Source organism: Salvelinus namaycush, chromosome 2 (assembly GCF_016432855.1).
Source record: "Salvelinus namaycush isolate Seneca chromosome 2, SaNama_1.0, whole genome shotgun sequence".
Lineage (NCBI taxonomy): Eukaryota > Metazoa > Chordata > Actinopteri > Salmoniformes > Salmonidae > Salvelinus > Salvelinus namaycush.
The window spans coordinates 55,108,805-55,127,266 of record NC_052308.1 but is presented as its reverse complement, the minus strand read 5'-3'; the positions used below and the strand labels follow the sequence as shown (position 1 = coordinate 55,127,266).

Sequence of the window (18,462 nt, the reverse complement as noted above, 5' to 3'; positions counted from 1 at the left end):
ACTAATGCTCTTGTGGCAGAATGGAAGCAAGTCCCAGCAGCAATGTTCCAACATCTAGTGGAAAGTCTTCCCAGAAGAGTGGAGGCTGTTATAGCAGAAAATGGGTGACCACCTCCATATTAATGCCCATGATTTTGGAATGAGATGTTCGACGAGCAGAAGTCCACATACAGTTGGTCATGTAGTTTATTTTTGTTTACTGAACAAAAATATAAACGCAACATGGAAAGTGTGTGTCCCAAGTTTCGTGACCTGAAATAAAAATCCCAGAAATTGTCCATACACACATCTTATTTCTCTCAAATGATGTGCACAAATTTGTTTATAACCCTGTTCGTGAGAATTTCTCCTTTGCCAAGATAATCCATCCACCAGGTGTGGAATATCAAGAAGCTGATTAAACAGCATGATAATTACACAGTTGCACCTTGTGCTGGGAACAGTGAAAGACCACTTTTTTAATGTGCGCTTTTGTTACACAACACAATGCTGCAGATGTCTCAAGTTTTGAGGGAGCATGCAATTGGCATGCTGACTGCAGGAATGACCACCAGAGCTGTTGCCAGAGAATTTAATGTTCATTTCTCAACCATAAGCTGCGTCCAATATTGTTTTAGAGAATTTGGCAGTAGGTCCAACCGGCTACCAAACCGCAGACCACTTCAGCCCAGTACCTCCACATCCGGCTTCTCCACCTGCGGAATCGTCTGAGGAGGGGGGGCCTGGCTACCAAGTCGGTGGGCTTATGACCTCCAAGGCCCATAGATTAGAGCCTAATGAATGTATTTCCTTTGACTGATTTCCTTATGTACTGTAACTCTGTAAAAAAATATAATTGTTGCATGTTACGTTCATATTTTTGTTCATTATAGTTAAATTCGATCTTTAGAAAGAGGAGAGGTGCTGTGATACTATGTTTTTTTTTGTATCTGTATTTTTTAAGCTAACCTTTATATTTTTGCATGGGTAACCTCTGGTACCAGAGCATTCCACGATGACATGGCTCTATATATACAGTGGGGAGAACAAGTATTTGATACACTGCCGATTTTGCAGGTTTTCCTACTTACAAAGCATGTAGAGGTCTGTAATTTTTATCATAGGTACTCTTCAACTGTGAGAGACGGAATCTAAAACAAAATTCCAGAAAATCACATTGTATGATTTTTAAGTAATTAATTTGCATTTTATTGCATGACATAAGTATTTGATACATCAGAAAAGCAGAACTTAATATTTGGTAAGGAAACCTTTGTTTGCAATTACAGAGATCATACGTTTCCTGTAGTTCTTGACCAGGTTTGCACACACTGCAGCAGGGATTTTGGCCCACTCCTCCATACAGACCTTCTCCAGATCCTTCAGGTTTCGGGGCTGTCGCTGGGCAATACAGCTCCCTCCAAAGATTTTCTATTGGGTTCAGGTCTGGAGACTGGCTAGGCCACTCCAGGACCTTGAGATGCTTCTTACGGAGCCACTCCTTAGTTGCCCTGGCTGTGTGTTTCGGGTCGTTGTCATGCTGGAAGACCCAGCCACGACCCATCTTCAATGCTCTTACTGAGGGAAGGAGGTTGTTGGCCAAGATCTCGCGATATATGGCCCCATCCATCCTCCCCTCAATACGGTGCAGTCGTCCTGTCCCCTTTGCAGAAAAGCATCCCCAAAGAATGATGTTTCCACCTCCATGCTTCACGGTTGGGATGGTGTTCTTGGGGTTGTACTCATCCTTCTTCTTCCTCCAAACATGGCGAGTGGAGTTTAGACCAAAAAGCTCTATTTTTGTCTCATCAGACCACATGACCTTCTCCCATTCCTCCTCTGGATCATCCAGATGGTCATTGGCAAACTTCAGACGGGCCTGGACATGCGCTGGCTTGAGCAGGGGGACCTTGCGTGCGCAGCAGGATTTTAATCCATGATGGCGTAGTGTGTTACTAATGGTTTTCTTTGAGACTGTGGTCCCAGCTCTCTTCAGGTCATTGACCAGGTCCTGCCGTGTAGTTCTGGGCTGATCCCTCACCTTCCTCATGATCATTGATGCCCCACGAGGTGAGATCTTGCATGGAGCCCCAGACCGAGGGTTATTGACCGTCATCTTGAACTTCTTCCATTTTCTAATAATTACGCCAACAGTTGTTGCCTTCTCACCAAGCTGCTTGCCTATTGTCCTGTAGCCCATCCCAGCCTTGTGCAGGTCTACAATTTTATCCCTGATGTCCTTACACAGCTCTCTGGTCTTGGCCATTGTGGAGAGGTTGGAGTCTGTTTGATTGAGTGTGTGGACAGGTGTCTTTTATACAAGTAACGAGTTCAAACAGGTGCAGTTAATACAGGTAATGAGTGGAGAACAGGAGGGCTTCTTAAAGAAAAACTAACAGGTCTGTGAGAGCTGGAATTCTTACTGGTAGGTAGGTGATCAAATACTTATGTCATGCAATAAAATGCTAATTAATTACTTAAAAATCATACAATGTGATTTTCTGGATTTTTGTTTTAGATTCCGTCTCTCACAGTTGAAGTGTACCTATGATAAAAATTACAGACCTTTACATGCTTTGTAAGTAGGAAAACCTGCAAAATCGGCAGTGTGTCAAATACTTGTTCTCCCCACTGTAACTGAGCAATGCATTAAATCCGTTTTTGGTTTGGGTATCATTTTATTTTTTATTTTTTTTGTACCTTTATTTAACTAGGCAAGTCAGTTAAGAACAAATTCTTATTTTCAATGATGGCCTAGGAACAGTGGTTTAACTGCCTTGTTCAGGGGCAGAACAACCGATTTTTACCTTGTCAACTCTGGGATTCGATCTTGCAAACTTTAGTGGCGTGTTTGGTGGATTATGTATGTCTGTTTGAAGTGTTTGCAAAAAGATTATACACGTGGGTGGGCATTTAAAACACACATGTTTCTTATTCAAGACTAGAAGAGAAGTACCGTAGTCGATTTCTCCTCAACCATGAAAGACTGTCATGCATTTTGTTGATGTTAGTTCTGTGTGTGCAGTTAAGGGCAAGGAGTACTACTTTGTTTTGAGGCAACTGCAGCTATACTAGGGTTTTCTTTGCTGCACTGACCATATTACCGGACAGTAATCAAGATGAGACAAGATCAAAGCCTCAACAACTAGTACAGAATAACATATTTTTTATAACAACGTAACTCTCCCCATCTTCACAACAACTTTGTCAATATGACTTGAACATGATAACTGACCATCCAGTGTTGCTGCTAGGAGTTCATCTTCTTGTTCAATGGTCACACAATTTATGCACAACTTCAGTTGAGGTTTAGGTCTATGAATGCTTTGAACCAAATACAATGCTTTTGGTTTTATGCATTTAATTGCCCATTTTGACACTGACTGTAACTCCTTGCTAAGAGTCTCAGTGAGCTCACTAGCTGCAGGTGCTGATGTGTACAGTCGTGGCCAAAAGTTTTGAGAATTACATAAATATTAATTTTCACAATGTCTGCTGCCTCAGTTTGTATGATGGCAATTTGCATATACTCCAGAATGATATGAAGAGTGATCAGATGAATTGCAATTAATTGCAAAGTCCCTCTTTGCCATGCAAAATGTACTGAATCCCCCCAAAAAAATTCCACTGCATTTCAGCCCTACCACAAAAGGACCAGCTGACATCATGTCAGTGATTCTCTCGTTAACACAGGTGTGAGTGTTGACGAGGACGGAGATCACTCTGTCATGCTGATTGAGTTCGAATAACAGACTGGACGCTTCAAAAGGAGGGTGGTGCTTGGAATCATTGTTCTTCCTCTGTCAACCATGGTTACCTGCAAGGAAACACGTGCCGTCATCATTGCTTTGCACAAAAAGGGCTTCACAGGCAAGGATATTGCTGCCAGTAAGATTGCACCTAAATCAGCCATTTATCGAATCATCAAGAACTTCAAGGAGAGCGGTTCAATTGTTGTGATGAAGGCTTCAGGGCGCCCAAGAAAGTCCAGCAAGCGCCAGGAACGTCTCCTAAAGTTGATTCAGCTGCGGGATTGGGGCACCACCAGTACAGAGCTTGCTCAGGAATGGCAGCAGGCAGGTGTGAGTGCATCTGCACGCACAGTGAGGCGAAGACTTTGAGGATGGCCTGGTGTCAGGAAGGGCAGCAAAGAAGCCACGTCTCTCCAGGAAAAACATCAGGGACAGACTGATATTCTGCAAAAGGTACAGGGTTTGGACTGCTGAGGACTGGTGTAAAGTAATTTCCTCTGATGAATCCCTTTTCCGATTGTTTGGGGCATCCGGGGAAAAAAGCTTGTCCGGAGAAGACAAGGTGAGCGCTACAATCAGTCCTGTGTCATGCCAACAGTAAAGCATCCTGAGACCATTCATGTGTGGGGTTGCTTCTCAGCCAAGGGAGTGGGCTCACTCACAATTTTGCCTAAGAACATAGCCATGAATAAAGAATGGTACCAACACATCCTCCGAGAGCAACTTCTCCCAACCATCCAGGAACAGTTTGGTGACGAACAATGCCTTTTCCAGCATGATGGAGCACCTTGTCATAAGGCAAAAGTGATAACTAAGTGGCTCGGGGAACAAAACATCGATATTTTGGGTCCATGGCCAGGAAACTCCCCAGACCTTAATCCAATTGAGAACTTGTGGTCAATCCTCAAGAGGTGGGTGGACAAACAAAAACCCACAAATTCTGACAAACTCCAAGCATTGATTATGCAAGAATGGGCTGCCATCAGTTAGGATGTAGCCCAGAAGTTAATTGACAGCATGCCATGTGCGGATTGCAGAGGTCTTGAAAAAGAAGGGTCAACACTGCAAATATTGACTCTTTGCATCGACTTCCTGTAATTGTCAATAAAAGCCTTTGACACTTATGAAATGCTTGTAATTATACTTCAGTATTCCATAGTAACATCTGACATAAATATCTAAAGACACTGAAGCACCAAACTTTGTGGAAATTAATATTTGTGTCATTCTCAAAACTTTTGGCCACGACTGTAGTGTGCAATTGTCAGCATACATGGTCATTTTAGCTTCTTGTAAGACAAATGGCAAAATATTTGTGAAAATAGAAAAAAGTAGCGGCACAAGGAAACTGCCCTGAGGGATACTGCACTGTACATACCTGATGTTAGAGAAGCTTTCATTGAAGAATACTCTTGAGTTCTATTGGATAAGTCACTCTCCAACCACGTGATGACAGGTGATGTTGTAGTGTGCTGATCTTGCCAAATCTGGGGTTTCAGTCTCCTGGCGCAGCGATGTTGCACAGCTTTGTGGAGCGGCCCAAACAGCGGAGACATCGCTGCAAAGACCCCACCAAGCTGGACGTCAACTCCCTAACAGGGGAGGAGAGGGTGCCCGTGGTCCACAGAAGCACTGGCCGCAGGGTAACCTTTTTGACACACAACCACACACCAACACTGATGCACAAGCACACTTAACATCACTGACATGAATCATGTTTCCATTCAACCATATGAGAGTAAAGTACCTGTCGGATAAAAAAACTATGTTTAGCGCGATGTTCCAAATGCCTGCATCGCAAGAATCTAGTTTTATTTTATATTTTTTCATTTTTATGAATGTTTGTCTTTTTGGTCTCCTTTCTTTTGCTCCTGTGCTGTGTGCACTGTGCAACTTCCAACAGAATCGGTTGATTCCCCTTCTAACGATACCCTTTTTATGTCTCAACTCCCAAAATTTAGAACAGAGCAGACCCTAATAAAATGGGAGTATCAGTGAACGTGACTGGAATATTAATGCTCAGTTTCTGTCGCGCGCAGCATTGCGGTACCACGCACTGCTAGCAGCATTTTAGCCACTTGATTTCAACATCTAAACAAAGTGAACAGGCCATGTTGTTCAAACAGTTGCAGACGGACAGGAGGATGTATTCAGTTCCACTGTTCTACCTTCGTTAACAAGCAAATAGATCCAAGTTGGCTTTACATTTAAAGATTAGCTAGCTACTCACTAGCATGTGGGCTTGTGCTTGAGAGATTGTTCATGAGACCTGTGTTAATTTTCTATAATGCCTACTACCAGAAGTTGGTCATTATTAGTGGATGTGCATGGTTCTGAAAAAAAGACATTTTTATAGACATACTTGAAAGCAAGATCAGTCATTATTGCAGAAAAGTAGGTTAACCTCCTAGAGTCTGTCTGCTCCCCTGCGAAAATCCAATTACCATAATAAAAGTTCAAGCTAGAGTGATATGTTATTTTTTGCATTGGAATCGTCTCAATCCACCGCACCTGCCGATGTCGCACTTCTACATCTGCAGTGAAAGGTGACAGCTAGAGCGTCCAAACAGTTTGGGCTACGCAGTTAGCGCTAGGAAAGAATGTATGGAAGTATACAGTACCAGTCAAAAGTTTGGACACCTACTCATTCAAGAGTTTCTTTATTTTTACTATTTTCTACATTGTAGAATAATAGTGAAGACATCAGACCTATTAGATCAAACAGGGAATCATGTAGTAACCAAAAAAGTGTTAAACAAATCTAAATATATTTATATTTTCGATTCTTCAAAGTAGCCACCCTTTGCCTTGACAGCTTTGCACAAATCAAGATGGTGCATTCGGAAAGTATTCAGACCCCTTGACATTTTCCACAATTTGTTACATTGATTTAATTATTTTTTTTATCTACACAATAAATACCCCATAATGACAAAGATAAAACAGGTTTTTAGACATTTTTGCAGATTCATTAAAAATAATAAACTGATCACATTTACATAATTATTCAGACCATTTACTCACTACTTTGTTGATGCACCTTTTGCAGCAATTACAGCCTCGAATCTAATGGGTATATGACGCTACAAGCTTGGCACACCAGTATTTGGGGGGTTTCTCCCATTCCTTTCTGCAGACCTCTTAAACTCTGTCAGATTGGATGGGGAGCGTCGCTATTTTCAGGTCTCCAGAGATGTTCGATCAGGTTGAAGTCCAGGCTCTGGCTGGGCCACTCAAGGACATTCAGATACTTGTCCCGAAGCTACTCCTGCATTGTTTTGGTACCCTTCCCCAGATCTGTGCCTCGACACAATCCTGTCTCGGAGCTCTAAATCAAATCAAATAATTGTATTTGTCACATGCCCCGAATAACAGGTATAGACCTTACAGTGAAATGCTTACTTACAAACCAACAATGCCGTTTTATTACAAAATAAGTGGTAAAATAATTATTAAAAAGCAACAATAACGAGGCTATATATATATATATATACAGCGTCAATGTGCAGGGGCACAGGTTAGTCGAGGTAATTAACGTAATATGTACATGTAGGTAGAGGTAAAGTAAATATGCATAGATAATAAACAGAGTAGCAGCAGCGTAAAATGGGGGGGGGGTTAATGCAAATAGTCGGGCTAGCCATCATTTTTTTTATCTGTTCTTGAGTCTTATGGCTTGGGGATAATAGCTGTTAAGAAGCCTTTTGGACCTAGACTTGGCACTCCGGTACCGCTTGCCGTGCGGTAGCAGAGAGAACAGTCTATGACTAGGGTGACTGGAGTCTTTGAAAAATTTTAGGGCCTTCCTCTGACACCGCCTGGTATAGAGGTTCTGGATGGCAGGAAGCTTGGCCCCAGTGATGTACTGGGCCGTAAGCACTACCCTTTGTAGTGCCTTGCGGTCGGAGGCCGAGCAGTTGCCATACAGTGATGCAACCATTCAGGATGCTCTCGATGGTGCAGTTGTAGAACTTTATGAGGGTCTGAGGACCCATGCCAAATCTTTTCTGTCTCCTGAGGGGGAATAGGCTTTGTCGTACCCTCTTCACGACTGTCTTGGTGTGTTTGAACCATGACAGTTCGTTGGTGATATGGACACCAAGGAACTTGAAGCTCTCAACCTGCTCCACTACAGCCCTGTCGATGAGAATGGGGGCATGCTCGGCCACCCTTTTCCTGTTGTCCACGATCATCTCCTTTGTCTTGATCACAGTGAGGGAGAGGTTGTTATCCTTGTACCACACTGCCAGGTCTCTGACCTCCTCCCTATAAGCTGTCTCATCGTTGTCTGTAATCAGGCCTACCACTGTTGTGTCATCTGCAAACTTAATGATGGTGTTGGAGTCGTGCTTGGCCATGCAGTCATGGGTGAACAGGGAGTACAGGCGGGGGACTGATTAATTATGGTCAGATCTGCCAAATGGAGGGCGATGGAGAGAGCTTTGTATGCGTCTCTGTGTGTGGAGTAAAGGTGGGTTTTTTCCCCCCTCTGGTTGCACATGTAACATGCTGGTAGAAATTAGGTAAAATTGTTTTATTTCCTTGCATTAAAGTCCCCAGGCACTAGGAGCGCCACCTGGACGAGCATTTTCTTGTTTTCTTATGGCCGTATACAGCTCGTTGAGTGTCTTAGTGCCAGCATCGGTTTGTGGTGGTCAATAGACAGCTACGAAAAATATAGTTCAAAACTCTCTTGATAAATATTGTGGTCTACAGCTTATCGTGAGATACTTTACCTCAGGCGGGCAAAACATAGAGACTTCATTAATATTAGATTTCGTGCATCAACTGTTATTGTCAAATATACACAGACCGCCACCCCATGTCTTACCGGAGGCAGCTACTCTATCTTGCCGATGCACGGAAAACCCAGCCATATAACTCTTGTCTCTTCTTCATACAAATAACGGGGATTTGGGCCTTGTCCGGTGTCTGAAGAAAATCCTTCGCGTCCGACTCATTAAAGAAAAAATGTTTGTCTAGTAAGAGGTGAGTAATCGCTGTTCTGATAATCAGAAGCTATTTTGGTCATAAGAGACGGTGGCAGAAACATTATGTACAAAATAAGTTAGAAATAACATGAAAAAAATACACAATAGCACAATTGGTTAGGAGCCTGTAAAACGGCAGCCATTATACTACTCTACGGACAATTTTTTTCGACCTCATTGCTTGGTTTTTGCTCTGACGTGTACTGTCAACTGTGGGACCTTATATGGACAGGTGTGTGCCTTTCTTAATCATGTCCAATCAATTGAATTTATCACAGGTGGACTCCAATCAAGTTGTTTAAACATCTCAAAATAACTTTTTGCTTTGTCATGAGGGGTTTTGTTGTATTTAAACCATTTTAGAATAAGGCTGTAACGTAACAAAATGTGGAAAAAGTCAAGGGGTCTGAATACTTTCCCAATGCACTGTATATTGGGAATCGCCCATAAGTTTGAAAAAAATCAAGATACGATTTTCAAGCCATATCGCCCAGCCCTACAACAGGCCTGATGGAAACAGCAAATTTTGGAAACAGCAAAAACTTTCCTAAATGTCATCAAAACAAAATACGTTCCTCAGTGGTGGATACTTTTTTGGTCTGAATTAGATACAGTGCCTTCACTGTACTCCTTGACATTCTACATTTTGTTGTTGCAGCTTGAATTCAAAATGTATTAAATATGTTTTTTTTTAGATCTAACCAATCTACACACAGTACCCCATAATGACAAAGTAAAAACACGTTTTTTGAAATTTTTGCTAACTTATTGAAAGTGAAATACAAAAATATCTCATTTATGTAAGTATTCATACCCGAGTCAATACTTTGTAGAATCACCCTTGGCAGCGATTACAGATGTAAGTCTCTAGGAGCTTTCCACACCTGGATTGTGAAACATTTGCCAATTTATTCTTTCAAAATTCTTTACAATCTCTCTAATTAGTTGTTGATCATTGCTAGACAACCATTTTCAGGGATTGCCATAGATTTTCAAGTCCTGTCAAAACTGTAACTCGGCCATTCAGGAACATTCACTGTTTTCTTGGTAAGCAACTCCAGTGTAGATTGGTCTTGCGTTTTAGGTCATTGTCCTGCTGAAAGGTGAATTAATCTCTGTGTTTGAAAAGCAGACTGAATCAGGTTTTCTGCTTGTATTTTGCCTTTGAATAGCTCCATTCCATTTATTTTTCTTGAGAAACTCCCCAGTCCTTAACGATTACAGGCATAGTCATAACATGATGCAGCCACCACTATGCTTGAAAATATGCAGAGTGGTACTCCGTAATGTGTTGTATTGGATATGCCCCAAACATAACACTTTGTATTCAGCACAAAGTTTATTGCTTTGACACATTTTTTTGCAGTTTTACTTTAGTGACTTGTTGCAAACAGGATTAGAGGTCGACCGATTATGATTTTTCAACGCCGATACCGATTATTGGAGGACCAAAAAAGCCGATACCGATTAATCGGCCGATTTTTGATGACACTTACAACAATACTGAATGAACACTTTTTTAAACTTAATTTAATACATCAATAAAATCAATTTAGCCTCAAATAAATAAACATGTTCAATTTGGTTTAAATAATGCAAAAACAATGTGTTGGAGAAGAAAGTAAAAGTGCAATATGTGCCATGTAAGAAAGCTAATGTTTAAGTTCCTTGCTCAGAACATGAGAACATATGAAAGCTGGTGGTTCCTTTTAACATGAGTCTTCAATATTCCCAGGTAAGAAGTTTTAGGTTGTAGTTATTATAGTATTTATAGGACTATTTCTCTCTCTACGATTTGTATTTCATTAACCTTTAACTATTGGATGTTCTTATAGGCACTTTAGTATTGCCAGTGTAACAGTATAGCTTCCGTCCCTCTCCTCGCCTGGGCTCGAACCAGGAACACAACGACAACAGCCCCCCTCGAAGCAGCGTTACCCATCACTCCACAAAAGCCGCGGCCCTTGCAGAGCAAGGGGAACAACCACTCCAAGTCTCAGAGCGAGTGACGTTTGAAACGCTATTAGCGCGCACCCTGCTAACTAGCTAGCCATTTCACATCGGTTACGCCAGCCTCATCTCAGGAGTTGATAGGCTTGAAGTCATAAACAGCAGAGCTGCTGGCAAAACGCACGAAAGTGCTGTTTGAATGAATGCTTACGAGCCTGCTGGTGCCTACCATCGCTCAGTCAGACTGCTCTATCAAATCATAGACTTAATTATAACATAATAACACACAGAAATACGAGCCTTAGGTCATTAATATGGTCGAATCCGGAAACTATCATCTCGAAAACAAGACGTTTATTCTTTCAGTGAAATACGGAACCGTTCCATATTTTATCTTACGGGTGGCATCCATAAGTCAAAATATTCCTGTTATATTGCACAACCTTCAATGTTATGTCATAATTACGTAACATTCTGGCAAATTAGGCGGCCCAAACTGTTGCATATACACTGACTCTGCATGCAATGAATGCAAGAGAAGTGACACAATTTCACCTGGTTAATATTGCCTGCTAACCTGGATTTCTTTTAGCTAAATATGCAGGTTTAAAAAAATATATACTTCTGTGTATTGATTTTAAGAAAGGCATTGATGTTTATGTTTAGGTACACATTGGAGCAACGATACGCACCACATCGATTATATGCAACGCAGGACACGCTAGATAAACTAGTAATATCATCAACCATGTGTAATTAACTAGTGATTATGATTGATTGATTGATTGTTTTTTATAAGATAAGTATAATGCTAGCAAGCAACTTACCTTGGCTTACTGCATTCGCGTAACAGGCAGGCTCCTCGTGGAGTGCAATGTAATCAGGTGGTTAGAGCGTTGGACTAGTTAACTGTAAGGTTGCAAGATTGAATCCCCCGAGCTGACGAGGTAAAAATCTGTCGTTCTGCCCCTGAACGAGGCAGTTAACCCACCGTTCCTAGGCCGTCATTGAAAATAAGAATGTGTTCTTAACTGACTTGCCTAGTTAAATAAAGATTAAATAAAGGTGTAAAAAATAAATAAATAAACGGACAAATCGGTGTCCAAAAATACCGATCTCCGATTGTTGAACTTGAAATCGGCCTCAATTAATCGGCCATTCCGATTAATCGGTCGACCTCTGAACAGGATGCATGTTTTGGAATATTTTTATTCTTCCATTTCATTGTCATGTAGGTTAGTATTGTAGCGCAACTACAATGTTGTTCATCCATCCTCAGTTTTCTCCTATCACAGCCATTAACCTCTTGTCGCACGGATCCCTTTAACGGGATCATTTTCGTAAACAACCGCTGAATTGCAGAGCGCCAAATTCAAAAATAATTACAAAAAATATTTATTTTCATGAAATCACAAGTGAAATATACCAAAACACAGTTTAGCTTGTTGTTAATCCACCTATCGTGTCAGATTTTGAAAATATGCTTTACAGCGAAAGCAATCCAAGCGTTTGTGAGTTTATCGATCACTAGACAAAACATTACGAACAGCTAGAAGCAATATAGATTGGTCACGAAAGCCAGAAAAGCAATAAAATGAATCGCTTACCTTTGATCTTCGGATGTTTGCACTCACGAGACTCCCAGTTACACAAATGTTCCTTTTGTTCGATAAAGATTATTTTTATATCAAAACACCTCCATTTGTTTGGCGCGTTATGTTCAGTATTCCACAGCCTTAGGCATGTCATCAAGGGTTGACGAAATTCCAAATAGTATCCGTAAAGTTCGTAGAAACATGTCAAACGTTTTTAATAATCAATCTTCAGGTTGTTTTTAACATTAGTAATCGATAATATTTCAACCGGACTGTAAACTATTCAAGAAAGGAGAGAAAGAAAATGTCGAGCTATCAGTGTCGCTCGCATGAACTAATGGAAGGACATCCGTCTATCCACCGACGCGATTTGATAAATCTCGCTCATTTTTCAGAATAAAAGCTTGAAACTATGTCTAAAGACTGTTCACACCCTGAGGAAGCCATAGGAAAAGGAATATGGTTGATATCCCTTTAAATGGACGAAAGGCAGGCAATGGAACAGTGATTTTTCAAAATAAGAGTCACTTCCGGGTTGGATTTCCTCAGGTTTTCGCCTGCAAAATCAGTTATGTTATACTCATAGACAATATTTTGACAGTTTTGGAAACTTTAGAGTGTTTTCTATCCTACTCTGTCAATTATATGCATATTCTAGCATCTGGACCTGAGAAATAGGCCGTTTATATTGGGAACGTTATTTTTCCAAACATAAAAATTCTGCCTCCTAGCGTCAAGAAGTTAAACTCTAACTGTTTTAAAGTCACCATTTGCCTCATTGTGAAATCCCTGAGAGGTTTCTTTCCTCTCCGGCAACTGAGTTAGGAAGAACACCTGTAGCTTTGTGGTGACTGGGTGTATTGATACACCATCCAAAGTGTAATTAATAACTTTACCATGCTCAAAGGGATATTTAATGTCTGCTTTTCAAATGTTTTACCCATCTACCAATAGGTGTCCTTTTTTGCGAGGCAATGGAAAACCTCCCTGCTCTTTTTGGTTGAATCTGTGTTTGAAATTCATTGCTTGACTGCGGGACCTTAAAGATAATTGTATGTGTGGGGAACAGAGATGAGGATGTCATTCAGAAATCATGTTACACTATTATTGCACACAGAGTGAGTCCATGCAACTTATTATGTGACTTGTTAAGCAAATGTTTACTGCTGAACTTATTTAGGCTTTCCATAACAAAGGGGTTGAATACTTAGTGACTTAAGACATTTCAGCTTTTCTGTTTAATTTAACTGGCAAAAAAAAATTATAAAAAAATACTTACTTTGACATTATGGGGTATTGTGTGTAGGCGAGTGACGACAACATCTCTAATCTCAAAATCTCTTTAATCTATTTTAAATTCAGGCTGTAACACAAAATGTGGGAAAAGGGGTGAATACTTCCTGATGGCACTGTATGTGACAAATGGCAGTGGAAATACTTTTTCAAGCAAATGTTAATAGAATAACCATGTCACAGTAAACTTGCAGTCATGTGATGTTGCGTGTTCCTCCCACAATGACTTGGGAAAGCATGTACAGTGCATTCAGAAAGTAGTCAGACCACTGGACTTTTTACATATTTTATGTTACAGCCTTATTCTAAAATGGATTAAATAAATAAAAATCCTCGTCAATCTACACACAATACCGCAAAATGACAGTGGAAAAAAGGTTTTTAGACATTTTTGCAAATGTATTAAAAAATAAATAAACGATACCTTATTTACATAAGTATTCAGACCCTTTGCTATGAGACTCGAAATTGAGCTCAGGTACATCCTGTTTCCATTGATCTTCCTTGATGTTTCTACAACTTGATTTGAGTCCACCTGTGGTAAATTCAATTGATTGGACATGAAAGGCACACACCTGTCAATATAAGGTCCCACAGTGCATGTCAGAGCAAAAATCAAGCAATGAGGTCGAAGCAATTGTCCGTAGAGCTCCGAGACAGGATTGTGTCGAGGCACAGATCTGGGGAAAGGTACCAAAAAATGTCTGCAGCATTGAAGGTAACCAAGAACACAGTGGCCTCCATCATTCTTAAATGGAAGAAGTTTGGAACCACCAAGACTCTTCCTAGAGCTGGCCGCCCAGCCAAACTGAGCAATCAAGTTAGAAGGGCCTTGATCAATGAGGTGACCAAGAATCCGATGGTTACTCTGACAGAGCTCCAGAGTTCCTCTGTGGAGATGGGAGAACCTTCCAGAAGGGCAACCACCTCTGCAGCACTCCACCTAACAGGTCTTTATGGTAGAGTGGCCAGACGGAAGCCACTCCTCAGTAAAAGGCACATGACAGCCCGCTTAGAGTTTGCCAAAGGGTACCTAAAGGACTCTCAGACCATGAGAAACAAGATTCTATGGTCTGATGAAACCAAGATTGAACATCCCCACAGCACGATGGCAGCATCATGCTGTGGGGATGTTTTTCAGCGGCAGGGACTGGGAGACTAGTCAGGATCGAGGGAAATATGAACGAAGCAAAGTACAGAGAGATCATTGATGAAAACCTGCTCAGGACCTCAGACTGGGGCAAAGGTTCACCTTCCAATAGGATAACGACCCTAAGTACACAGCCAAGACAATGCAGGAGTGGCTTCGGGACAAGTCTCTGAATGTCATTGTGTGGCCCAGTCAGAGCCTGGACTTGAACCCGTTCGAACATCTCTGAAGAGACCTAAAAATAGTTGTGCAACGATGCTCCCCATCCAACCTGATAGAGCTTGAGAGGATCTGCAGAGAAGAATGGAAGAAACTCCCCAAATACAGGTGTGCCAAGATTGTAGCATCATACCCAAGAAGACTCAAGGCTGTAATTGCTGCCGAAGGTGCTTCAACAAAGTACTGAGTAAAGGGTCTGACTACTTATGTAAATGTGATATTTCAGTTTTTTTAAATGTCATAACCTATTTTCATTGTAGTTATGGGGTATTGTGTGTCAATTGATGTGGGGGATAAAACTATTTAGAATAAGGCTGTAACGTAACAAAATATGGAAAACGTCAAGGGGTCTGAATACTTTCCGAATGCACTGTTCAGTTTATTAGGCTGCAGAGGAAATAAGAACTTCACAGGGTGGTGAAAGTGCACGCTGAGCTTGATGCTAATTTCCAAATACTTTTTGATGGTCTTAATTTGTATGATGGTGACGGTGTTTGGCTGCCAATTGACAAATACAAATTATCTTGCTCTTATCCATAATTTCATCACCCTCTGCATTGTACCCTGTCTGGGAACTGTTGGCTACACCATACCAGAGTTGGCACATTTGTTATTTATTGCAAAACTTTTTGTGGCAAAACCATCAACTGTTAAAAATGGGATGGAAACACATAACTTGTTTTTTATTTGGTAAATGAGGAGTTATTATACGACTAAGTTCTTTTTGATGGAAACTTTACAATATTCGCTTGAAAGTCTAGCTACTTAACAGGTGAATGAAGACACTTCTCCCCACCCAACTGTACTACTTCACATTGATCAAATACACTCCTTTGATAAGACATAACTTTCAGGAATTTGCATGAAATGTAATGTTTGACTTGCTTTGACAAGATAACAACCTGAATTACACACAAATGCATCAGTTATATTTATGGTATGTGTGTGTGTACAACTGATTAAGGGCTGTATATTCCTGTTCTGTAGCTTGGGGGTGCTATGGCTCCAGCAATCAAGGAGCTCTCCCGATGGCTGGACGCGAATACTGAGTACTACGTGGCACCCGACTGGGCAGATGTTGTGAAACACTCTGTGAGTAGCATGGAATTTTCACTCTCTCTCATCCACACAAGTGTCTCATCAAATAGTTTCATTAGAATGCCATTTTTAATTTGGCATTTGAACATCTTGAGTAGTACAGACAGTTCTCAGAACCTACTGCCTTACAAAGAGTACAGATGTCCTTCAAAACACTTCCTGCATTTTCCTCAAGCTAATGCCTTGTGTTTCCAGGGCTTTCTTCCCGAGGGAAAGTTCACCCGCATACTCACAGAGCCCGTGTGCCGCGACCAGGGGCCCCGCCGCCGTGGCCGTCGTCCTCGCAGCGAGATGCCCAAGCCCCTCCTCTCGGAGTCACCCATGGGCCCACTCTTCATGAACGGCAGCCTGATCGGCAGCATGGACTTGGTCAGCCTCCAGAACCTCCGCAATGTCCAGGGCATCCCACTCACGGGCCTGATGGGATTCCCCCATGGCTTCGCCGTGTCCGCTGGTGAAGATGCCAAGAACGGCCTGAGCATGCTTCCCATGATGTTCCACGGCATACATGGCGCCCCCCACATGTTCAGTGTTCAGGGGCTGATGGGACAGCCGCCCACCAGCTCCGCTCCCACCTCCTCAGCGGCTGCAGTTACCACCACTACGGCTTCCTCCGCGGCTAGTAGCCCCTCACGAGGCCCCGGCCAGGCGTCTTCAAGCACACAAGCAGATGGCTCCGGCATGCAGTCTGACGGAGAGAGAAAGAGGGAGGACAAGCAGTCGACAGAGGAAAAGCAGCAAGGCGCGATAGGCAGCCACAGCATCGCAGCCATCACCACTGCGGCAGCCAGCAGCTGCAGTGGCGTCAGCAGTAGCAGTGGCAGCCACCTGGCCTTCAACCCTTTCCTTGTTCCAGGGTTGTCCCATGGACTGCTGTACCCTCACATGTTCCTCCCACACGGGGGCATCATGGCGCTGCCAGGCATGCCACCCACAGAGTCCTCCGGCAGCCCTAAGAGGAAGAAGAAAAGAACAAGGGAGGAAGGGGTGGTGGAGGAGGCAAGCAGCCACAGCCACTTACAGACGGACAGTGGGCCTCCGAAAACACCCAGCGATGGTCAGACTGGGGAGAGCACGGTTGACCAGGCCGGGCCGGAGGCTAGGGAGCATCAGATGGAGGACAACGTTCAGGAGGAGGTCACGGGACACGACTCCCATGCTTCTCCAGAGGTCAACCCAGAGAAGAGCATTGAAGAGGAGAGAGAAACGGAGGGGAATAGAGTGATGGAGGAGGAAAAACTACCCGGAGATGAGAAGGAGAGAGAGTCAAGGGGGGTACAGGATTCACAATAGACTTCTCCCTCTTTCTTACCGTGCAAAAGTGTAAAGTTTGTGGTGTGTAAGTTAATGTTCCTGTAAAGACTTTTATTATCCACTTAATGTTTATAGAGCTCCTGCCCTGTAGCAAACTTGTGATTATGTTATACTGTATATACCCACACATGCTCCATTCAAGAACTTCATGAAAGTGATGGACACTCCTGCATGCAAACACACACTTGCAAGCGACGGAAGGGAGGAACTGCTAATCAGTATTACATGGTTGTCACGGATCAAGCAGCCTTGACGGTCTGCTGCATCATGAGCGTGGCACTTTAAAGCTGCAATATGTAACTTTTTGGGCAACCTGACCAAATTCACATAGAAATGTGAGTTATAGAGCTGTCATTGTCATTGAAAGCAAGTCTAAGAAGCGGTAGATCTGTTCTGTGCGCTTCTTCTATGCTCCCTGTTCTTAAGTTTTGTTTTTGCGGATTTTTACTTTGTTTTGTACACCAGCTTCAAACAGCTAGAAATAAAACATTTTTGGTTATTGAAAGTACACTATCGTTCAAAAGTTTGGGGTCACTTAGAAATGTCCTTGTTTTTTAAATAAAAGCACAGTATTGACATTGTTAATGTTGTAAATGACTGTTGTAGCTGGAAACGGCTGATTTAAAAAAAAAATAATAATAATAATAATAATAATAATAATAATAATGGAATATCTACATAGGCGTACAGAGGCCCATTATCAGCAACCATCACTCCTGTGTTCCAATGGCACGTTGTGTTAGCTAATCCAAGTTTATCATTTTAAAAGGCTAATTGATCATTAGAAAACCCTTCTGCAATTATGTTAGCACAGCTGAAAACTGTTGTGCTGATTAAAGAAGTAATAAAACTGTCCTTTAGACTAGTTGAGTATCTGGAGCATTAGCATTTATGGGTTCGATTACAGGCCAGAAACAAAGACCTTTCTTCTGAAACTCGTCAGTCTATTCTTGTTCTGAGATATGAAGGCTATTCCATGCGAGAAATTGCCAAGATACTGAAGATCTTGTACAACGCTGTGTACTACTCCCTTCACAGAACAGCGCAAACTGTCTCTAACCAGAATAGAAAGAGTGGGAGGGCCCGGTGCATAACTGAGCAAGAGGACAAATACATTAGAG

General features: G+C 42.0%; 1 protein-coding gene across 1 annotated transcript in view; it reads left to right on the top strand.

Moving 5' to 3' along the window:
• Positions 1-17,853, top strand: part of chd6 (chromodomain helicase DNA binding protein 6) — a 122,838-nt gene extending 104,985 nt beyond the window's left edge. Inside the window, exons 36-38 of the mRNA XM_038966077.1 lie at positions 5,231-5,374; positions 15,917-16,021; positions 16,223-17,853. Coding sequence (XP_038822005.1) covers positions 5,231-5,374; positions 15,917-16,021; positions 16,223-17,320 — 1,347 coding nt within the window. The 3' untranslated portion in view covers positions 17,321-17,853. The remainder of the gene's footprint in view (positions 1-5,230; positions 5,375-15,916; positions 16,022-16,222) is intronic.
• Positions 17,854-18,462: the final 609 nt, after the last annotated feature.